This window comes from Pteropus medius, unplaced genomic scaffold, assembly GCF_902729225.1.
Source record: "Pteropus medius unplaced genomic scaffold, Ma_sr-lr_union100, whole genome shotgun sequence".
Lineage (NCBI taxonomy): Eukaryota > Metazoa > Chordata > Mammalia > Chiroptera > Pteropodidae > Pteropus > Pteropus medius.
Window position 1 is genome coordinate 105,857 of NW_024354500.1, and position 24,500 is coordinate 130,356.

General features: G+C 41.9%; 1 protein-coding gene across 1 annotated transcript; it reads right to left on the minus strand.

The window, feature by feature from the left end:
- Window positions 1-16,170: 16,170 nt before the first annotated feature.
- PRDM13 (PR/SET domain 13) lies at window positions 16,171-23,574 on the minus strand. The gene is made up of 4 exons (XM_039853330.1): window positions 23,431-23,574; window positions 21,802-21,933; window positions 21,384-21,504; window positions 16,171-17,948 (listed from the first exon to the last, which is right to left on the minus strand). Exons 1-4 carry the CDS (start codon window positions 23,572-23,574, stop codon window positions 16,171-16,173), a joined length of 2,175 nt encoding a protein of 724 aa, XP_039709264.1.
- Between the last annotated feature and the right edge of the window lie 926 nt (window positions 23,575-24,500).

The following is a 24,500-nucleotide window of genomic DNA, read 5'->3' on the forward strand; positions in this document are numbered from 1 at the left end:
AGAAAAGATTACTTTATGGAAATTTTAATGTAAAGGGCCTTCAAACCTTTAACTGAAGTTTTCTTATCTTGAAATGGTGTCTTTCTCAAGATTATTTTTATTACATAACTTTTACTGATCTCCTTATGGTTTAGTCCCTTGGGAAACAACATGTACCATTAATATTGTATTATTTTTTCAGCTCCATTGTGTTTAAACCCTAAGAACAAGTTATTAAAGAGTCATGATAGCAACTGCAATTCCGAACAAACTTAACAAAAAAATCCACATATAGAGATGTGTTTGCATTTGATTTATTTTTTAGTGCTTATAAATATTCTAATTCCTTTTCATCTTGTTTCTTTTAAATAAGCTTTGGACCTTCAAAAAGAATATACTTTTTTTGCATTCATTTGAACATCTTTTCTGGTTCAGAACTTGTCTCAAGGGAAAACCTTGAAAGAAAATTAAAACTTCTTTTTAAAGCCCACAGCAATTTATTAATATTTTAAAGCTTTTCAATACAGTTATATTCACAAATTGGATTTGCACTGTTTGATATAAAACAATTGTTTTATTCCCACTTCAAGTGCTTCACTGTTTTCAAGCTTGTTAATTAAATGTTTTATTTTAAAAAATACTGCACAAGTTTCTCAAAACTTCATCTGCACCTGCTCCATAAATGAAAAGATGTCCTTGGAACAACTCCAGTTTATTAAGTGGAAAGCCATTTATTTCACACAAGAATTCAGTCTTTTACCTGTAAGCTTTAACATGAGTTACTATGCATTATATTCTTTCACCTTTCATTTGCTGTCAATTAATACAAGCATTTTTAGTATGTAGAGGGGGAAAAAAAGACATGTTTGGAATGTCACTTCCATTGCCTAATGCTCCTATGTGTGTGCTCAACTGACATCTCTGTAAAGCTATTTGGTGGTTTTATCTTCCGGCCTAGCCCTTTTGGTCTTTCCCCATCATCCTTTTTCCCAATAAGATTGTGTAGTGTGATCTGATGAGATACATGGATTGTGTGGAGCAGTAAAACTGCAACAACAACTCAGAAATTTCTATATCAGAGCTCAAATTATTAAAATGCTTCCTAGCATAGAAAAGAAATGAGAAATACCAAATCTTATAGGACCACAAATACCTTTTTCGTTCTTGCCAGAAGGCTTTGAAATTATTAAGATTAAACATCACTGTGGACAAGTTTTCAGTGAATGAATTATGTTAACAGATTAATTTAAGATGTCCAAATATCACAATTACAGTGTCCGTCTACACTTGCTTAGCAAAGAAGGCTCGTAGCTTCTACGAGCTGCCAAGACTCAAGATTGTCAATGATATATTAAGTTTTAAAAAAGTAAATTACAAAATCATGTAAGGTACATTTGCATTTATGTAAAAACCACATACGTCCATTAATATGAGTAAAGGAGGTCTGGAAGGTAACAGAATAAAGCAATAACATTGTTTTTCACCAGGTAGGCGATACGGCGATAGGTGATATTTTAATTGTCTTCTTTTTATTAGTTTGAACTCTCTGATTTTTCTGCAGTAAATATGTGCTTCTTTTCTGATTTAAAAGGGTGAAGTTTATAAAAATATTTTTTAAAGATGTGTTGGACTGGGTTGTATCAAAGACAAAGAGGGAATAATAGAAAAAATATCTCTTTAATTATCAACTGAATCAATTAAATAAATCAAGAAAATATATTTTTGGAAGATATGACTGTTATTTAATAGCTTTAAAGATATTTTGACAATTATAAAAATTGTATTATAAAGTTTTTAAGAGTATGAAAATATGTCTCATATATCTTCCTTTCTTTTCTTGATGTCATTAGCAACTGATATTGTTTTATAACTGTTTTTGTTTGTTTGTGTTTTACTTGCTAATCCAAGCCTCTGAATCCAACCAGACTCCCTAATATCTCTTCATTTCCTCTACTTCTACATAAGCTAAAGGAAATCAGGCCTTTTAAAAATATATATATATATATATATTCTATCTCAAAGATAGATACATTTTTCCCTTAATAAAGGGTGATATTTTCTTAAAATTAAGAAAAAAACTACACGTGGTCTCCCTGCACTACTCAAGGTGGTACTCTTAGCACAAGGTGGGTCTCTATATCAAAAATATACTTCCCAAAGGGAGATAGAGATTGTTTGGTTTGGTTGGTTTAGTTTTTACATTTTAAATTTTTTTTAATTTTTTGTTGAAAAACAATATAAAATGAAATTTACTATATAACCAGTAGGGTTAAAAATATTCTCAATAGATTTCCAGAACTTTTCCATCTTGCAAACCAAACTCTATACCCTTTAAACAACAACTTTCTATTTTCCCCCCCACCCAGCCATTGGTAACCACCATTTTACTTTTTTTCTATGAATTTGACCACTTAACATAACACATATATATATATATGGAATCATAAAGTATTTTTCTTTTTGTGACTAGCTTACTTTATTTAGCATTTGTACTCAAGATTCATTCTTCTTGTCACATGCGACAATACTATATATTACCCCACATATCGATATTATTTCATGTGAAAAAGAAAATATTAGAAAGAATTTAATAAAGATACTACAGTATATGATAACTGAACATATTAAATACAAAAATAAAATGGCAACTATTTAGCTATAGATAATAAATCTATTGTTTTAGAAAAGAGAAAAGACTTTTTTAATTAAAAGAAAATTTTTAATTAAAAGAAAAATTATTCTATTATTGCTCTTGCAATGTATAGACAGTAGACATGTAACCACCTGATGCTATCACTAAAACAGAAAAGAAAGTTCTATTTTATTTTGTTCTCTTCAATTTCCTGCCTTTTTTTTCCTAAGGACAGTTCATAAAAGAGGAAATAACCAATAAAGCCAAAATCAATGGGAAAGAAACATACATGTATATATATATTGTTTATTATTATCTACCAATCAGAAGAATTGTAGGTAAGTAGAAAGTGTTGGTTTAAAGTGATCGTATTTTTTGATCAAGAACCACTTCTCCCTGTACTGGCGGATTTCCACTGGTTTGCCTGAATTCTGTTTGCTTGCACTGGGTCTGACAGGTGATGAACATGCCAGCTGGTTTCCAGAGCAATACACTCCCTGGTCTGAAGAAGGCCTGTGAGAGGCCATGTCATAAAACAGCTGCCTCTATCTCCCCAACCAGCCAGAAATAAGCTAAGCAGAACAAAACCTTGAATAAAAAAAACTCGACTTTTCATGCAAGGACAAAAGGTGGTTATTAGGCATACCAGGAAGGTTCTTTTATAGCTGGTAATTACATATAAATTGGGGGCAAATAATAAGAAAAAATTATTTCCCTCTTCATTCGCTTAAAAATGTGATTTCTGCAGTCATTATATAATTACTGGTATTTTTCAGTAACATTATTAGAAATAAATGGGCTACTGTTTCTGAAATTATCATAAAGATAAAAATACTGAAACTTCCTTATTAGAACTGGTTGTTGAGTAGGTGGAAAGGGAAAATGGTTCGTTTCTCTCAAATTCCATACTGAACTTTCTTGTATAACAAAAGGGATTGATCTGCCATTTTTCACCTTTAAAAAAATGATAATTTCCTCTAATTTCCCACATATTCTTTCAAGCCCTTCATCTTGCTTAAATTCTACCTTCAAACTTCTTTTTCTTTATTAGTGCTGACCTGTAAAGAAAACTCCCCTAGAATCTAAGATCCCACTGTTATATGCTTCCCAGACAACATAATAGTAAAGAAAAAAATAGGAAACAGTCTTGGTTTTACTTTCTAAGCTACTTTGAGGGCTTAAGCAGAGTCATACTCAACTAAAGTATAAAGCAGTCATTTGTTTTCTCACCTCTTTCAACATTTTTCTTCCTTTACCTTTTACTCCCTCAATAGTACTTATCCTTTGAGATCCCCACATAAAAACCTGAACCAAGCCAAAGGTACATACATCACCTGCACCCATGGAAACCTCTTTCCCTCATATCCAAGCTAATAATCCCATGTTCCATTCCCAGCTACCTGTTCCAGACCTAGCTATGGAGACAATGGGTGGGAAGCGCTAATGATAAGATGAGCAAATTCCTGCTAATATGTTCATTAATGTGCTGGTCTTTGCTCCTCTCATCCTCACATCCAAATAACATCATACCTTAACCTGGTTACAATTTACTAGTCTAGACAAGGCCCTTCAGGGAGAATACCACTATTGGGGGTGTCAGACACTGTAGCTGGAAAAGAGGAAAATATTTTCATCAGGCCGACCTTTCAGCTCTTCTCAAATCATACCACACAAACATCAAAACCATGCCAGGGCATAAAGCTGACATTGTTTATAATTGTCATGACCTCGAAAGTTTACAGCTAAGGAAGGAAGAAATCTCCCTCTGAAATTCTGATATCAAGCTATTTCTCAAAGCGGAGTCAGAATTAAAGAAGCCAAATTACAGCTGTGCCAAAAATTTAGCCATAGCCCAAGCCTAGGGGAAGTGTGAGTGAATTGGCTAATGCAACCAGCTCCAGAGACCTGAGGTTTAAAAGTTAACAGAAGAACCAACAAATGCAGAAGAAATGGTGGAATTAGAACACTCTTTTGCACCCTTAATGAAAAGAGTGGACTAAGCAAGTTTTCATCAATGGCTGCCAAAACCATTAGCTGAAAAAATAATGACTATATCTGAATCTAAAAATCTTAACATCACTAAAAGTGGAGCATGCACACCTTACATGCCTCCTGATATGATACATTAAAAAGTACAAGCATCACCTACGAAGTATGCTTGCCCTGTCCCCCAAATCAAAACACTGACCCCTAATCTAATCAATATTCTAGATGTAACTACCAGTTTACATAAAATATGAGGGGGTAGAGGAATGTGTTAAATAATACAATGTGTTAAAGGACACAATCAGACAGAAGGCAGATACAGAATTTGGGAAATTATAAAAGACAAATGACCTGATTTCTTCAACAAATAAAAGTGATGGACGTGTGGGGTGGGGAGGGTGGAAGGAAGAGAACCATCATAAATGTGAAAGGACTTTAAAACATAAATCAAAGCAATCAGCGGACCTTGTTTAGATCCAAATTCAAAGAAACAACTGTAAAAAGGCATTCTTAAGACAACTGGAGAATTTCAACATGAAGTGGGTAGTAGATATTAGGGAATAACACATTTCTTTCAGGAGTAAAGTATTAAGAGGAGAACTGATACAATGCTTGAAATTTAAAATACCTAAGCAAAAGCAAATGACATACGATTGATAAAACATCAGGAGGCTCATTTTACCATTCCCTCTAATTTGGGAAATTTTAGAAAACTTCTATGGTAAGTGTTGTTTGGTTTGATTTTTACAAAAGTTGCAGGACAGCCTTGATAACTATATTAGGTAGTCATAACCCTCATCATCGATTTTTTAAGGGCCTGATTTAATTCAGAAGATTCAGCTAATCGAAAGAAGAGACAATTCTTTGCACAAACCGTAGAGAAGGTAAATGGGCAATTCAGCCAGGTATTTAGCAGCTGGCAACACCAAACAGAGTAGGGAGGGTTGTGTGAAATCTTGGGACCTTCTACAGCTGGCTTGACAAAGACAACGAGCCAAAGTTCCTCACCCGAGCACAGACCTGCTGGCTGGTTTCCCACTCCTCCTTGCCAGCTGGCTCCAAGGGTCTAAGAGCCTGTGCCCCAAGGTCCCAGGAGCAGAGGGCGGGGAAAAAGAGACAGCTCTACTTACAGATGGAGCCGACCATCTCTGAGCCAGCTGTCCTCCTTCTCCTAGGGCTCCATGCAAGAGGCCTGGAGGGCTGACAGCCCGTTACTCACTGGCCAGCACGGGAACAGTCACCACAATGGCACCAGTCAATCTCCACCCAGTAGTGAACAGTCCCACTGGACTGGGCAGATTTATCAAGTTATTTCATTTTTGAAAAGAAAATGTAAACTGAGAAAAATTTGAATGTGAACTGGGTACTAGATATAAGGAATTATTAACTTCGCTTGATATGATTATGCTACTATGGTTATGGAAGAAAATATTCTTGATTTTAAGCTATTAAGGGACATATGTCATGATAACAATAATGTAGTTTAAAATATGTCAGCAATAAAAAATAGCAAAATGTTAACGATTACTAAATAATGTCACATAATTAGACTTGCTAGAGGAAAATCAAAAAGGCAATGTAGTATACATGAGAATATGCATAAGCCCAGCACAACTACTTTCATGTTCTGTATATTACTTTCCCGTCTTTATCTAAACAAATACATATGCTTCAGTAACTGAAATCATAATGGACAATTATTTTTATTCAGCTTCTCTCACTTAATATTTTTAAAGTTTTCTTCTGTTTTATCTTAATAATTATTTTAATATAACTTCATAATAGTGATGCTCTCTAAACAATAACCATGCCTTAGTTCTGAATACTTAAGTTGCTTTTTTTTGCTATAAGATTTAATGCTGCAGTGAAAAACCATGTGCATATAGCTAAATGCTTTTGTTAAGTTGCTAAATTGTTTCTGTAGAATAAACTCTCAGAAATACAAGTTCTGAGCAACATTTTTTCACATTGCTGGATAAATGACTGTAGTAACATCAGCAAAATGTACTCACATCAATTTCAGAACATTATTAGCATTTCTTTAAATTTTTATCTAATTTTTGTATTTAAAATATTTTAATGTGCATATCTTTGATTTCTACAAGAGAACACATTTGCATACCTTTACCAGAAACTCAGTTAATTCTTATCATTTTCCATTTAGTTACTGAAATCATGAAGCTTTCTCATAAATTGTAATAAGCTATTTATATTGCTATTACCTTCTATTATTAGCAAAACTAATGTAAAACTATTTTCCTTAGAAAAATATATATAATTGTTATCTTTATTTTAATTTACCTGAATTTTGTTTTTGTGAAGGGAGAACATAACCTTTTGTTATTTTTATATTCAAATGTATCAGTCTTCTTTGTCTCTTTCTTAAGCTGTATTTCTCAACAAAACAGAACACCTCTAAGATCATCTTAACCTAAGGTGCATTTGCTAATAGCCCATTCATTTAGTGTGATACTACAGAACACTTTATAACTGTCCTATCCTTACTCTTTCTCACACTCCCCCTCCCAATCGCAAAACCCTATTAAATTACCTCATAGATACTTAACTCCATCCTCTCCTCTCCATTTCTATTTTGTCATCTGTCAACCGAAATGCTGAATGCAACTGCCTCTTAAATGATCTCCCTGCTTTCTAAATGTTCCTCTTGCAATGCAAATTCTCTGTGTGTGCAGTTTTAAACCTTCCAGAGGCCCTCCCTTTTTGCCCCTGCACAATTCTCCAGTCTCTTAAAAACAATCAGCCAACCAGCTTTGAATGTTTACCCCGTGCTAAGCACTTTGCAAACATTACTTCAATTGACCTTCACAAGAACCTCTTAAATACAATGCTGTTGTTTCCATTTTACAGATGAGTAGACTGAGGTACATAGAGGTTGTTATTTGACTACATTCCCACAGCTAGGAAGAATCAGAGCCATGATGCAAACTTGGCTCTGCCTAATTCCTAGCTAAAAGATGATTAAGGCTCAGAAAGCAAAGCTATGTACCCATCATCTAAGTCTAATGTTTGAGCAAATATCTAGGCTGGGGACCACAGCTAGCAATGAAAGGAAAAGCTGAGAAGTTGATGTTTCTTCTCTCTATCCTGTGCCCTGTCAGATCAGCTGTGCCCTTATCTGAGTACAAAGATCCAGATTCAAATTTTATCTCAGGACATTTAACATCTCAGTGATAAGCATCTCACCTTAACTCTCAAACCATCTCCTAGGGCATAAAATGGAAATGCTTCTAAGTGAATTAAAAACCTAGAGATTATTAAATGATGAGATACATTAATAATGACAAAATGTCAGAAACACATGCAGCCCCATGTAATAAATTCAACAACTATTTTAAGATTATAGAGGTCTTCTTACAAAATACATGTCATTCTATTTACATCAAACACAGAAAACTCATTTACAAGTGAATGTCATTTTCATCTTTGTTCCATGGCCAAGTGCATCTCATTTGCATTCGTTTGTTTCCCTACTGGAGTGCTGGCCACTGTGCTACAGCTGGTGTGGGTTATGCTCTGTACCTGCTACTTACCACAGGCCCACACCCAATCATCCAGCTATAGATCTGAATCATAATCCCAAAGATGAGTTTAGATAAGGTGCTTTTAAGTAATAGGCATCATAAGAAAATCCAAATTTGATGGTAGTGTTCATAGGAAAGAATTTTAAAAATTCAAATACATATGCACACAAATACATTTTCCATGTTAGCCTAACATTAGGATTTCTATGTTGCCTTGGCTGGAGAAGCACAGTTCTACAGCTAAGGTTTCCCATGGATTCTTCACCAAATTCCCAAAAGAACAAAAGAATGGGATGGAGGCCCCATTGTTGTCTCCTTTATACAGAATATGGTCAAGAGCTGAAGGTAACTCTGAGCTTTGCAAACACAAGAGAAAAAGCAAGTGGAGCAATCAGCCAATTATCCATCTCCTAGAAGTTAATCTGATTCTGACGTTATCCCGGCCACCTCAGAGTTTTCACCAACCATCTCTCCACTGTAATCAGAGCAGTGATACCTTCCAAAAATATCTGCACTCCACATACAAAATCCCTTAGCACAAGTTATTCATTGAAGTACTCTTTATAGAAAACAAACCAAATGTCCACCAACAAAGAAACTGGTTAAATAATCTATGTATGTACATAATAGAATACTATACAGCAGTAAAAGAAAATAAGAATAAGAAGCTCTCTTTGGACTACTATGGAAAGACTTCTAGGGTATATAATTACATATATGTATATGTCTGTGTATATACATATACGTGCGTGTGTGTGTGTGTGTGTGTGTATCCATTCTTGGGTGTTTATACTTACAAAAAGAAACGCTGGAAGTATAGAAACTAAAATAAGTGGTTACAAAGTACAGATTCAGATTTTGTAGATTCTGACAGTCATAGGATTTGGGAGGACCACTTTAAGAAAAAGAAGGCAAAATTAGGTATAGGTCATGGAAGGAACTCGTGCCAGTGAACTTCACAATAAATCCACCTCTGGAAATTACCTCTAACTAGACAAGAGTGGACAGAAATGAGATGGAATTAATATTCCTAAATATAAACTTATTTATACAGTTATTGTCTTTGAACATTTGAGTATATTACCTATTTAAAAAGTAAAATTAATTTTTTTTTAAATTCCAGGCTCTAGCTGTTCAAGGTCTCACTCCTTCTCCACCTTCTTTTATTCTATTCCAACCTTCTTGTTTGGTTTGGTTTGGTTTCATTCTGCTGCCCGGTATGTACTGGGATTCTGCCTCAGCCTGTCTCTTTCCGGATGATAATGTGTCTGGCATCTTATTTTGATATTGTCTCTGTATTTCTCTCTTTCTGATCACCCTCAGCTCTACCATCAGTAGTGCAGTTTTAGGACAATATTTATAGTTGGCTGTGCAACATAAACTTCATTTCCCTTACTTGTAAAATAGGTTGTTATAAAGATTAAATGAGATACTGAAGATATGATGAAATGAGGGCTGTCAAGGAAACCTCAAGGCAACGCTGTTCTTTCTTATTTTGAGAAGAATATTGTCCAATATAGCATGAAGTCCCTAACTACTAATTCAAGACAATAATAAACAAATTGATTTAGGAAACAAACATAGGGCACAGTATATGTACAAACGCCTATAAATGGCAAAGCCAGTACTCTGAGACATTTCAGCATGTTAGCTTTAAATATTTCAGAAAGTATACATATCACCCCCCAATGTATTTTTTTCTACATCTTCTCGTTGCCAAAGTATTCATTCTCCATCTTTCTGAAAATCATAAATAAGCTTATAAAATGTGACATCCTACATTGACTTATTTCTCATTGGATTGACTTCTACCATACCTGAAAGCATTTTGTTGCTCACAGATGTGTTCTGCTGTGGTCCAGTGCACTCAAATGAGCTTAAACCTGACCAGGTCATGTTTCCATTTACCTTCAGGTGATAATTCAGGAATCAACTGCTCAGTGTCCAGTATCTTATCTTTCTGCCAGTTGTCAGGGATTCAAAAAAACAACAACAACAACAAAAAAGATTAAAAACTATCTTTAACCTTCAATTTGTTCTTATATAAAGCCATCTCTCCACTATATCTCCTATCACATAAGACATTTCTACCTAAGGCTTTCTACACAAATAACTGGAATTGAGTGTCTTCCACTCGAATACAACTTGCCATGGAAAATTGGAATTTAAATAATTTTCTACTTAAAGTAACTTCAGGAACATTACTGTACTGCCAACATTAAGAATAGGAAATGTGTATCTGCAGCCATTTTCTACCATATGGAATTATACAAAAGAATATTTAGATAGAAAAAAGGTAGAAAATACTCATGATATTTGGATATCTAATATATTTTATTTTTAATAGTTTCCTTGCTCTACATGAAAACGTTCTTCTTAAGCTACCTAATTTTGATTACCAAAAATCTGTCTTTATGCTATCACTTTTATATTCTTTAATAACCTGTGCTTTAGTTTTTATCTATTTACATAAAAAGCTAAAATTTAAACAAAATACATCGTACTTGAAATAAAATCAGTGTCTTCAAAGGGTTTACATACATATGTACAGTCCATCCAACATCTATCCCTTTTTGAAGGGACTTCGGATGGTTAACAAACCAAGGCATTAACAAGTTGTCTGTCTACAACCTGTTACACCTAATTTGAATTAAACTACAGTCGCAGAAGACAGAAGCGCTGCTTTATCTTTTGTACGAAGGTCACCCAGCCCAGAGCGAGCGCTACGCTCCTTCTGGAATTAAACACTTTGGCCCGCCGTCTGTTGAGTCCTCCCCTTCACAACTCACACCTGGGTGGCTAAGGGTCAAGTCTGACCTCCCGATGACGCCAGCGCCTCTGCCCCGTTCCCGTTGAGGAAGCGGCAGATGGCGAGGGGCGATGCTCTGGTGCCTCAGCTCCCGACCAGAGCAGGGCAGGAGCACTTAAATAAAGACTAGTTGGGCGCCTGGAACTCCTTCGGCTTCCCCTGGTGCCCGGGGCCAGAGGAGAGTGGTTCCTGCGTCTCCCTCCCGTCCAGGGCTCGCGGAGGGACTGTACGCCTAAACGCTGGGAGGCTTCCACACCTCTGCCGCAACCCAGAATCGGTAAACTTCCGTTCCCAGAGAGAGCGAAGCCGTGAGTCTCAAGGGCACCACACGCGCTGGCTGACGCCGCAGCACCCGCCCAACCAGCGACACCGCCACTGGGCAGGGGTTCCCACGAGGCAGCACCTTCCCAGATCTTCGCGCGCGGCGAGCCCGCCACCAATAGCAATCCTGCCTCCAAAAGAGGAGCCAACGAAAGAGCTCGGATTAAAGAGGCACAGCCAATCACCGCACTCTCGGCTCTGGCACCCACCAGCACAAGCACCACCGCGGCTCCTGCAGCTACCCTGAACAGCAGTTCTAACCTAGGGCCCTGCCGCCACTCTCCTCCTTGCCTCAGAGTCAAGACGGTAAACAAACTTTCCCCAGAGTAACCTTGAGGAATGGCAGCTCTTGCCAAATGCTCCCCTCTCTGCTGGGATCCGGAGGGGAGACATACGGGCGTTCACCGCTGTAGCATTCTTCTGCTTAAACTCTCCACTCATCGTACAGCCTAGCATTTAAAGAAATGAGTGAAAAGAGACGAATGGCATTATTCTTCCGGTTCACTTAACCGCTAAGAACCGTTTGAACCCGGTGTCTGAGCTCAAAATGGAAAGATGGCTTGATAAGGAGTCTGAAGAAGTCTCTCTTTAGTAAAATGGAGAAAGGCCTTTATTTACTGAAGTTGGTACAAGTTTGTCCGGGGCTAGAAGTGAACCAAGGAGGAAGCGAGTAGCCTGGAAAAAGACGCTATGCTTATAAAAGGATGGCAACCCTTATCTTATTCGTTGATATCTTCAAGATGAAACCACGAAGAGTTGCTAGAGTTATTTTAATACAGTCTTGGAAGTATAAGAAGTTTCAGTCACCGACAGACCGCATGTAGCATATGCCTCTGTGGTCCGTAATATAATGGATTATAATCAAAAAGTTTGAAAGAAAAGGTTGGCCCTTACCTTCCAGGTGTTGAATTTACTGCTAGCTCGGAGTGGTTTAAATAGAGGAGAAGGCTCAGCAAGCTGTCTACCCAGTGGCTGAGACTAGGACCAACAGTTGGTGAGGAAGTGAGAAGCAGGCTGGGAAGGAGAGAAGCCAAAGAGCCCATCCCCACCCCCCACCAGACCCTGCACACAGGCACATACACTCATATGCACAAACTCACTTCTCTTCCCTTTCTTTTTTCTTCCCTCCCAGCCCAGTTCAATCTTCCAATCTCTCCCTCTCTCTCTCTCTCTCTCTCTCTCTCTCTCTCTCTCTCCTTCCCCCCCCACACCAACCCCCTCTCCTTTTTACTAGTTCATCATGACCTTTATCTCTTTGGTTCTCTTCTCTCTCTCCTTTCTTCCCTCCCTCCTCCTGATGTCTACTCTCCCTCAGAGGATGCCTCCCTCTGCAGGCCTCCCCCCGCCACCCGGCCTCCCCACCAAAGTGCCCACAGATGGACGGGCACAAACACCCTTTATCTTTTACCTGTACCTTTTCTATGTTTAGATATGTTTAATACACAAATATTTATCATTGTGTTACAATTGCCTACAATATTCAGTATAGTAACATGCTGTATAGACTTGTAGCCTAGTAGCAACAGGCTGTACCATATAGCCTAGGTGTATAGTAGGCTATATCATCTAGGTTTGTGTAAGTACACTTGATGTTGTCCTCACAATGATAAAATCATCTAACAATGCATTTCTCCAAAAGTATCTCCAGAAGTTAAGCAGTGCATGACTGTATTCTTTGACAGCTTACTATTTGTTAGGCTTGATTCTAAGAAGTTTACCTATATTAACTCATTCAGTCTTCACAACTACCCTGTTGCTTATTTCAACCTATTTAATAGATGAGGAAATTGAAGCAGTAGAGAGATTGGCCCAAGATGCCAAGCAAGTACATAGTGGAAGCAAGCCTAGAACCATGTCTTTCTGATTTATTTAGGTTAGCAAACATTTTAGCATCCAAATTAACTAGGCCCAAACGATCTAGAGTCCTTCCTTTCTAAAAGGCATGAATCCTCCTATCTTTTTAAAAATCTTTTGGTACAAAATATTCAGTTAAAATCGCAGAAACTTCCAGTGGCTTTAGCATAACCATCAAACTTAGGTCATCAGAATGAGAAGGATCGAGGGTCGGGGTGGGAGTAAAGAAAAAGGGATAGGAAACTGAAAGAAATAATCTGAGAAACACTACTTCAACTGAGCCATTTAAAATAAGTAATATTATTGTTACTGATTGTATATCAGTAATTTTACTTCAACATTAAAATAAATCATTGCATTAATTTCGTTTGAGAATATGCACATCCATGGACACATCTACAGGTTACCTGAGGTAATTTATAAAGAATTACAAACAACCTGTGATTAATAGCCTTTTAAATCTATGTTCAATTTTCATTCTTTATAACATACAGGTATCAGTTTATGTTTATGAAGGGGAAAACAGAAAGCTACGGGGGTTGTTCATTTTATTAAATCTTTATCAATTCTGAATGTGTTTTCTTTGACCAAACTATTTTTAATTTATCTCTTTAAAGGCTATTTTCACACAAAACAACAAGAGTTTTAGGACTTAGTGTTGAGCTAGGAAATGAGAGAAGGAAACAAGATTATTAAAGTTGGTAAAACATTCCTATGTTTCAAATCTGGGCAGCCTTTCTCACTTTCCCTGGGGACTTACACTATCTGGTTTCAGAAAAGTTTTCTAATATTTCTCTACAAGGGTGGATTTGTTTTCAAGTAACAATTGCTTCAAAGGGCAGGACCATGACACTAAGCAGGCAGTGAGAAGCCTTGGGCCTCTGGAGCCCAGGTTGAATAGGTAGGTGCTTGGGTTCACTTCCAGTTCTGTGTAGCAGAGCCATCACTGACTCTGGTGGGGCAAGCCCACAGTCTCATCTGTGGAGAAGAACTGCAAATAGCATTAGGATCTGGCATAGAATAGGTCCTCGATAAATGTAGTATCATTATCACCATACATACATGTTAATCCACACGTTATTTTTGTTTCTCTTTGGGCTTTCTTTTACAGAGCATTTTCTGGTCAGCTGACACTTAAAAAAAAAAAACCCTATAATTTCCAGCAATAGTTTTATTGTAGAAGAAATCTTTTTACTGATCACCACCAAGTCAGATGCCCCCCATGCCTCCTGCTGTGATAGATCAGAAAAAGTCCTTGCCAGCCACCCAATGACTGAGGCCATGGGAGATAACAGGGTGAAGACTGCTGCAATAATCAGGATTTCTGAAAATGAAGGGCATTTTTAACTGAACTAAATCATCAGAGGGCACATCCAGACCTTTTGGTGACCTATTGTCTTCCACCAACCTCTGAGAAGAGCCCTGCAGACCTGGGCTCTTAGGGTACCTACCCTTAGCTGAGCGGATCACTTATCCCCTACTTCTTATATAACTGAAGTAAAATCCTCCCCAGAATGTGTGTGCAGTGAGGGGAGAGTGAAAGGGGAAAGAGTGCTTTCCAATTTTAGCCCCAAAATTATATTCTTTATGATATCCTTCCATCGGCTAGCATTAATTTTTTTATACCTTTAAATAAATTCACTACTTCTAACTTTGCTGTTCTAATTATGGCCCTCCCAGTGATCTTGAAGAGTATATTTTCTCTTCTGTAAAATAGGACTCATACTGACAGTACGAGATTGTTGGAAGGAAGACATGGAAAAAAGAAACCAACATAGAGCAAATAGATCAGCACCTCCAATAAAAATAGATCCTCCTTTAGTGTTTGTTGAATGAATATTAAAGTGTATGCAGCATTAAAGGTACTGAGCGAGTTTCCTTTTTTTTATTTTTGGTATATTAACAAGAAATAATAATTCTACAGTTCCGGAATTATTTTTGAAAAGAAATACGATGTGTTTTTCTTGAATGTCATTAGCTTCTTTCTATAAACATGAAGACACTTAGCATGATTAGCAACAGTTTCAGAAAACTATTGTTCTGCCTGCTACCTGGGAGCTTGTGAAATGCACACATTGAAAATGGTATATTTCCCTATCACAACACTACTTAACATTTATCTTATGAATAATCAAAGTATTCAAGTTTCCTATGATTTATTTTATTATGGAGTCTCCTCAAAAATCATTTTCAAATTAAACTGTTTTTTTAAAGAATCTGCTGAAATTAAGTGAACAACTTTCATAAGTATCTTTACTTTTATTAAAGATTGCACAGAATGGAACCAAGACCAAAATACTGAATCCGCTGTACATCATTCGTTATAAAACAACATACATCACATTTGTACTCTACCAAATAGGACGTTTTCTTTAAAATTATATATTGCGTGCTTTTAAATTCATGCTTTAGATATTTTACATTTGTCATTATTCTCTTATAAATAATTGCGACTTGACCAATTTGTACACCTGCTACCACTATATATTCAATGCAGCAATGCATAGACTTTGATGGGAGAACAGATGAAATGGAAACAAGTGTATGAATGCCACATCTACCCAATTGTGACTACTGTTTTGCCTATGCAGTGAAATGCTAATGTAAAATACACACACAAAACATTATTTCAAAAGGCACAATTTCCTCCACAGAAAAGAACAATTTAAAAATACGTGGCAGTTAAAATCGGTGCCCTCAAGGGCGCTGCGAAGTTCACAATTGTATGATCTTGAACCTCAAGAGCAGACCGCCTAGGCGGTTGAAGGGAAGTCTATCCTCAGAGACCAGAGGCCTGGAGCGCGCCGGGACCTAGTCCCGCAGGCTGCCCAGGAGGCCAGGTTTCTTTAAGCCACCTCTAAACCTGTGCTATGAGTTTCAGCATCGGACCTGGTTCCTCTCGCTGTTCCAAAATCTGGCGCCCCGCCATATTAAACTGTTTTGTCAACCGGGTCCTTCTCACCACCAGGAGCTCCTATTCTCCCAGAACATAATCCCTACTTTTCTCTGTCCACGTCCCCCAACACACCCCTTCCAGGGAAGACTCATTATGAGTCGCGCTCGCCGCCGCACCCGGCCTCAAGGTCACTCTGATCGTCCGTGAAGCAGACGTCCACGTCGCTGTCGTTGTCGCTCTTGGGCTCCCCAGGCTCCGGGGGGTAGTCGGGCTCAGCGCCAGGGCCATCGCTTGTCTTGGCGAGCAGGTTCTGGCCGGGGTGGCGGGACTTGACGTGGCGCTCCAGGTCTCTGCGGCGCACCAGCACCTTGCCGCAGAACTCGCAGCGGTACGGTGTGTTGCCCTCGGCATGCAGCCGGATGTGCTTGTTGAGATTGCTAGGGTCTCCAAAGGGCCGCAGGCACACTTTGCACTTGAGCGGCTTGTAGCCCGTGTGAGTCCGCATGTGGATCTTGAGCCCGTACTTGCGCGAGTACAGCTTGCCGCAGTAGAGGCACAGGTGACCTGTCTTGGGCCTGCCCGCGCCGCCGCCCCCGCTGCCACCACCACCCGCGCCACCCGACGGCACGATGGCGGGTGGCAGCGTCCCCGCGTCCAGGCGGCCGCGTCCTTTCCCGGCCGCCATCTCGGAGAGCTGCTGCGTGTGCATGGCAATCTCTCGGTCGATGCTAGCCAAGGATCCCAGCTCCGCTGGACTTAGAGCGGCCGCAGCCGCTGCCGCCGCCGCCGCCGCCGCGGGCCCGCTGAAGTAGGAGATGGACTCCGGATACTTGAGCAGCCCGCCGAAGTGCAGTTTAAGCGGGTAATAAGCGGCGGCGGCCGGTGAGCCGTAAAGTAGCTCCCCGTTGTAGACGGTAAAGGCTGGCATGACTGCGGGCAGATGACTGCACTCGCCACCCGGGTAGGCTTTCAGCCCGCCCGCGTCGAGGGCTGGCAGTGCGCAGCGCTCGAGGGGCAGCCCTGTCACCCCGGGCAGCTGCGTGTAACGCGCGCCCGGCAGCGTGGTGGCAGCGGCGCCAGCGGCGGAGGCGACAGCGGGTGGGGCCCGCTCCACGTGCTTAAAGGCAGACACCTCTTCCGGGGGACTAGAGAGCAAAGGGAAGCCGCGCAGGGCCCCCGAGCAGGGCAGGCCAGGAGGAGGCGGCGGCGGCGGGTCCCCAGTGAGCAAGCACTTGGGGTGGTGGTGGTGGTGCCCGTGGTGGTGATGGTGGTGGCCAGCGCCGCCCGCCGCCGGATTCTCCCTGCTTCCAGGACGCCCTCCCGGCCGACCCCCGCCCAGGAGCCTCCCTAAGACCAGGCCGGTCCCTGGTTTACCGCCGCCCTCCTCCCGGTAGGGGTCGCCATGCGCGGCCGCGGCCGCCCTGGCCAAACTGGCGGGCTTGAAAGCCGAGCGCACGCCGGGATAGAAGGCCAAGCCGCCGCCCCCGGTTGGGGAGCCACCCACGATGCCGAGGAAGTGGCCGTGTCCCCGGGCGGACCCGCTCATGTCCAGGGTGCGGTCCGGCTGCTCCTTGCCCTTCTTGGACGGCCCCCACTTGGCTGGGGGTGGCGAGGTGGCCGAGGGTGTCGAGGAGGCCTCGCGCTTGATGCTCTCCCTCGCTCCGCTGGCCTGGACAGGAGGCAGGGCCTGAAGGTGAGGCCGCAGAGTGCCCGCCGGGGTGGCCGCGGCGAAGTCCGGCACCGGTGGTTTTGGAGAGAGGCAAAGGCCATCCGCAGCCCCGGCAGCTCCTGGGCGAGCCGCGTGCTCCTGGTGCAGGTATGCGCGGCCCGCGCCGCTGCTGAGCACACAGTGGAAACGTAGGTGCGCCTTAAGGCTGTTAGGGTATCTAAATGTCCTCCAGCAGTACCAGCAAATGTAGCGTTCCTCCCCTGAGCGAGAAAGAATAGAAAAGCGACCCCATGAGAGGCAAACACGCAAGAGAGAAAGAAAGCGCCAGCGCACCCAAGGCAAAACCGAGGTTTTGACTAGCGGTATGGAGAAAAGCAGTATTCTTAGGTCCCGGCCAATAATTGAGTTCAGTAGCCACACTGTAGCAAGAACCGGGAGAAGTCCCCAAATGGCCCACTTTGTCACTATCTCCATCCTCAAGGACTACTTAGAGGCCAAGAGGGGGTAAGATCTGGGCCTCTCCAACGAAGACTTCCTCTGGGCCATCCGAGCAAATCTTCGTTGGGAGGGCAGAGCTCAGGCAGACTGGCCAGGGAAGAGATGAGAGCAGAGAGCAGCTGTTGCTCTAAATCAAGTGCTGAGGCTGTGCTGTGCACGGGCCCATCTGTTGGCGTTTGTAGAATAGGTGGCGTATGTCAAGGAGTTTGGATAAACTAAACAAAGGCCAATCTAATGGTCGTGAGCTCCTCATTACCAGGCAAGACAATATCCTGTATGTATGGGCCATATGTAATCATTCCTTTTCATAGAACAATGTCTTTTATGTCAACTACCCACCCCTTCCACCCCTCCCAGCCTTAAATACTTTGCCTGAGGTTTTCCTGGAGCGTGACTAACTGAAGAACCACATAGGGACTATAATTTGCTATTCTTCAAAATTATTTGTATCTTTATTTCCTCTTTAACCCCATTTAATTTGATGGGAGAAAGAAAAAATCCTGTGTCCTGATCTTCTAAAAACCGAAGGATGATGTTGCATTATCTTGTCAGTTTTTCCAACTGGTAATTAATTAATTCCTAGATAGCTGCACAAATCCAAGTGTAGCCTTGGAAAAGATATGTAGTTTATTTTTATTACATGAATACATATAAGTGATGTAGGTATAGATACTCAGCTTTTAATAAGTGTGCTATTCTCTACCAGAACTATGTGTTTTTTGTCAAATCTTTTTTTATTTAATATTAACATCAGTTGTTTTTAATTTTGTCAGAGCCTGTGAACACAATCAAGAGACATATGTACGAAACAGATTCTGATCACATGGTGAAAGTTAATTTTCACTCAAAAGGTCGTGTTACATCTGTACAGAGATCATTGATTTGCAAATGGATGTCTTTTTAAATGTTGTGGTTTATTGATAATACTGAAGGGAAGGATTTCTGTGAAAAAGTAGTTGAGCCACAAGGAAGTATCCAAAATATATGTCAGTCTCATTAAATTTGATGGAAAAGATAAATTTTCTCTCCTTGCACACAAGCAGGTCAAACTTCTAAAACATCACTACGAACAACAATGCGGGGAAATATGCACATCTTCCTCCCTCGTGTATTTTACTTCTAGCTTGTCGTAAAGCAAGTAGTATCCAGCAGATAACTAAGATGGAATTTCAAGTAAGGAGCAGTTTCTTCCAGCTGAAGCCATGAGAGCAGAAAGAAAAAAGTAGAGAAGAGGATTTGCCTATGAAACCCTATCCTAATTGTTTATGGAAAGCTTGGATAATATCATTTTAATGTTTCTGTTACATTGAACAGCCATGTAAAATAAATCTCGAAGGAAAGAAAAAGAGAGAAGAGACCTCCTGGATTCTCTTGGTGTGTATGCTGATTTAATATCTTAAATAACCTCCATTCTCCTGAGTTCAGACCCTCCCTCTCATTATCCCTTTTTTAAGAGGGAGTTTTCAGAGGTTGCCCCAGAATGACTCAGCTCAATGCAAAGCCAGGTAAGATTTGTACCTAAAACAAAGGGTCAATATTTTCCTTAACCTTATTATTGAATTGAAATCCACTGGAGTTAGTAAACATTGGAATAATAGCAGCCATCCCTACCTATTTCTTCCCTGTTTCAAGATTTAAGTAGATAAATGTTTTCAGTTTCGATGTTTCTTTTTCAGTTCATCTTAACCACTGACATGTTCTCTGGACTCTGAAATCTACCCTATACCAAAAGTATCAAACACTTCATAAGTGACTTCACCTCCTCTCCTTCATGTAACTCTAAGGTTGTCAAGATTTCAAACGTGTCAAAAGTCAGGATTCAGAATAACCCATACCTTCCCCGAAAGAAAAATGGTGTATATTTTGACATTTGTTACCATATAATGTTTATAGGCTCAGTTGGCTGAAATGAAAACACAAGGGCCACCACTCAAACGAGTTGCCTTTATACTATTTGAGAGTGCCTAAGGAAGTGTGTTCTATGCAGAAATGTCTGGCCCCTAATGGCCAGCAGCCCTCAAAATTGTTCTGTAATATAAAATTTGAGAGTTCTCCACTATGGGGTTTTTGATGTTTCTCTTTTACTGAAAGAAGTTGACAAGAGAATTTAATATAATGTGATACAAGGAACAAACTATTTTAGGATAATTTTTATGAATACTGTACATACAAATATACCCACAAAATCAATAAAAATGATTTATAGAAGACAGTGATACTTTGAAGTGAAGTGATTCATTGTTCTGAATAAACTTCACTCTGCCTTATTCATGAAATGTTTGATTCCCACATTTGTACCAATTTAACCCTATTTGTAAAGGGGTGAGATTGAGCAGACAATTTAGGAGGAGATCATGCTAAAATATTTCGCAGCATTTTATTATGTTGATTTTATTATTAACTGTGTCTTTAGGAGAAATTACAGATAAACAATCGGCAAGGGGAAAAAAATCATGGAAGCTTTGTGCACTAAAAGTGAGTCTCAAGATCTTTACTTTAGCACCTCCCAGCTTTTTTCCATGGGAATTGTTCTTCAGTGTTCTAGGGAAGGTTTGAAAATGTTTTCCTCTTTAGTTACTGCACCTTAATTTGCATAAATCCGCTCTTGGCTTTGGAAGGGATCAAATAAATCTGAAGAAACTGGGATACATCCCAAATTCAATTTAAGTAGGGAGGGGGAAGTGAATAAATACCATTTAAATGGAAGTGCCTCAGTACCTGCCAACTGACCAGCTGTAAGTACCGTAATGCTTCTAAAATGTCGTAGAAACACATTACTATCCTTCAAACCAGTGGAAAAGAGATGCCCCTGCACCTAAAAGCATTCCAGGCTTGTTATGGTTTCTGGAGCTCATAATGTGATTATTCTAATAAAATGGTAAGTCTTTATTAATACTTAATTGAATACATGTGTCTTTGGGTATGCAATAGGAAAGGATGACCTTCATGAAGTTTATAAAGAGTAGTTCTTGCCTGCCACTTTGAGCCAGATTATTATTGCCACTTCATCATTGACTGTTGATTTTAAGGAGATAGTGGTGACATCGCCTTTCTGCCCACACAGACTGGGAATCTGAATTTAACTTTACACAGCGCAAGAGAAAGGCTTTTCAAGACTGGGGACTTGCCCAAAGATGAGAGGAAGGCTAGACTCGTGCCCACCCGCGCTGGCCCGGAGGCCCTCTTGGAGGCGGTACCTTTCTCGTCGTGTGTCGGAGTTGCAATTGTGGGGATGTCAAACCACTGAGCCAAGGAGTTGGAATACCACACGGTCAACTCCTCCCCTGGCTGGACGTCTCGCAGCGCTCGGTAGAAGATCTGGGACGCAAGGAACAGGACAGCTTGCTGTCATTTCCTGGATAATTGGTCAGAACACAACTGAGAGGAAAGGTTGGAATCCCCCATTCTGATACTGTGTGACCTTGGAAAAGCTATTGGACCTCTCTGAATCTCACTTGCCTATTTTTCAAACGGAAAATAATAGTATCTACCTTACAGGGTTGTTGGGATGTTTAAATGAGACTCGTAGCTAAAGAGCTTTGCTCTTAATATTGCTGGCCACCTTAGTGACGGTTGGGTAGACAGAATTGGCAGTGGGGGAGAGGCCCACAGTACCTGTCCTCCGGGTAAGTCTGCAATAGCTTCCAGAGTCTGTTCCTGGGGGTTCCTGGCTGCCCGGATTAACCCTATCCATTCCAGAGGGGAGCCCCCCGATTCGTCCACCAGCTCCCCTCTCACCATGCGCACCTGCAACACAAGCAGTGGTCGTTCTCCCCCGCGCCACAGCCAGGCCCACAATCCAGAGGGAAAGTTTATCCTCCACCCCAGCCGACTCAGGAAAACGGTTGTGTTCGCTTTGGCCAGACTGCTGTGGGCTGCTGGGAGGAGGGTAATTCCTTAGGATCCTTGCTTAGGAGAGGAATGAAAAGCGTAGGCAAGCTAATATAGCAGTCCACCTCTATACCCCGCCTATAGGCAATACGAGGGGTGAGAGCATCCCCACCCGCAGCACCTGGGCGCATCTCGTACCAAGACGTCCCCCACTTCCACCCCAGCTCTCCCTCTTGAGGCTCAGAGAGCAACCCAATTACCAGAGTAGTGACGTTTCGCAGTCAGTTCCAGAACCTCCACCCGAGTTCCAGAGTATCCTCCACCCCTTCTCGTGTTCCCCCATTCTCGCTGCTCCTCACGGAGGTGCGGAGGCAGCCCAAGTGTTTGAACAAAGTAGCCACAAGCTGTCCCGCCATTTAAAAGCAATTAAAGCACATTTAAAGAAGAAGGCGTAGTGCGCCGCCAACCTGGCTTTAGACCGCGAAGGACATGATGATTGCATGAGCAGCCAGATGCGGGTGCCATTGGCTGGGCACTGGAGCAATTTCTTACCAAAAACGCTCTAAACAGCCGCAAGCCGAAGCTAAGGTCCTCTCCCGCCCCACCCCACCATCTTCATTTCCCCGTGGCTGTTTACCGAACTTTGCCCGCTGGGACTCCTGAGGGCGGGCGGGGGCTGTGAAAACCCTTCTATGGTCAGGGATCTCGACGTTGTTTGGGGAGTCGGAGCTGAGGGGTTGGGCTTGACGCCTCGCGGTTGCGACCCTGGGCTCTCAAAGCCCGGTTGCAGGCACCCGGACCCGGTGCCCCAGGCGAGTGGGCGCTTCACGCCCTTGGAGCCCTCATTAGAGCCACCACCTGGCTCACCCTCTATCCATTTACCCCAAACCCACAAGCAGACATCCGCAGAAAGAAAATTCTGGGGAGGTTCCAGGAACTGAGAGTTTCCCAAGGATTATTTTTTCAGAGGAGATGAGATTAAATTATTTTAAGGTAAATTTGAGCTCAAATTAGCATATTAAAGGGAAAGATAAGGAAATTCCTCAACGCCTTGACCGTTTTAAAAGAGAGGAAAGGGGCGTTTGTGGAGAGCGACTGGGGCCACCCGCGCCTCTGCGAAGACCCCAGAGTTGCGGGAAAACCGCACGTTCCCAGTGGTCCCGGCACGAAAATAGCCCCGTGCACCCCACCCGGGGGCTGTCCCCTCTCAACCCCGTCCTCTTCCCTCAGCCCGGCCCACGTCCAGCTCTTGTTTAATGCAACTTGCGGGAAATAATCGGAGCCCCCTTAAACGGCAGAGTTCGCAGGTAACGACTCAATCACCCCATTCCTTTACTTGCTCTATCTACTGGTTTCTTGGGCCAGGGAAAAGGGAAGCGAACAACAGGGGGCGAAGGTAGGAATGGCTAATACCTTTTTCTTGGGCCCAGGTTCCCTGCGGTCTGACAGGTACTTGCCCAGCTTGAAGGTTCCAGGCACCGGCCCAAGGCGCAGGCCGGCCGGAATGCAGCAATCGGCACTCACGCTGGTGGCCGCAGCGCGGGCGGCTCCGTGCATTGCTGCCGCCGCCGCCAGGCAGGCGCTTGGGCGCGCCGGGTCCTCGGCAGGGCGCGAGTGACAGTGCCGGAGTCGCGCGCGAGCCAGTGAGCCGCGCCCCGACGTGCGTCCTCCGCCCGCGGAGTGACGCGGCCGGGCATGCACTGCGCCTTTTCAATCAGGGCGGGCGCCTTTTGGCATCGCTAGCGCAAGGGCGCGGAGTTTGGTGAGAGAGTTGCGCTGCGAAGCAGCTGCAGAGTCCCACCCGAGAGGGTCACATGGAGTGGTTCCCTCAGCCCCCTGCATAATCGAGGCCTCTGAATGGCTGGCGCACAATGGTCCAGGCGACCTTCCCATTCCTAAAAATCCAATTTGTCAAGGGCGAAGAAAAGGCGATGGTGAATCAAAGGTCCGGCGGGACCATTAATCCTCAGCATGGGGTATTGTCCTCGAGACAGTTACGATATTTTAAGTGACAAATCCACTGTATAATTTCTCCATAAATTTTACTTCCTTTTATTGTTCGCCGACAAACCAGTTTTGAGAAATAAGTGACTACTTTAAGTCTACTTGGCTGATTCCTTTGAACCTTGGTCCACTTCAAAGATTTTTAATTCTCTCCCCTTGGCTTTATTGTAAAGGAGATTAAACAAAGAGATGGGGACTGTTTGGAGGACTTGTTAACTTCTATTGATTTCTGGCGTGTGCCATACAGAAATTAGGCAGGTACTTGATGGGAAAACACCAGAAAATACCTACACTTTTTAAATGACGACCATATTACCATTTCAGGGGATTGGGTTCAGGCCAGTGGTCTATTTAGAACCGCTTTATCGTTCCCTCTGTCCAGTTTCGCCCCGAAATATGGAGGCGTCTGGACCAGTTTGGACAGATGAGGTCAGCTGCGCATCACTGCTCTCGGGTACACCAGGGGCCCGCAGTTTCTC

What these genes read in the sequence shown, in the direction of transcription:
- PRDM13 (XM_039853330.1), bottom strand. Translation starts at nt 23,574, where the DNA reads ATGCACGGAGCCGCCCGCGCTGCGGCCACCAGCGTGAGTGCCGATTGC. An exon ending in CAGACTTACCCGGAGGACAG is followed by an intron (nt 21,505 to 21,801) that starts GTACTGTGGGCC and finishes CTTGCGTCCCAG; the next exon opens with ATCTTCTACCGAGCGCTGCG. An exon ending in TCCGACACACGACGAGAAAG is followed by an intron (nt 17,949 to 21,383) that starts GTACCGCCTCCA and finishes TTTCTCGCTCAG; the next exon opens with GGGAGGAACGCTACATTTGC.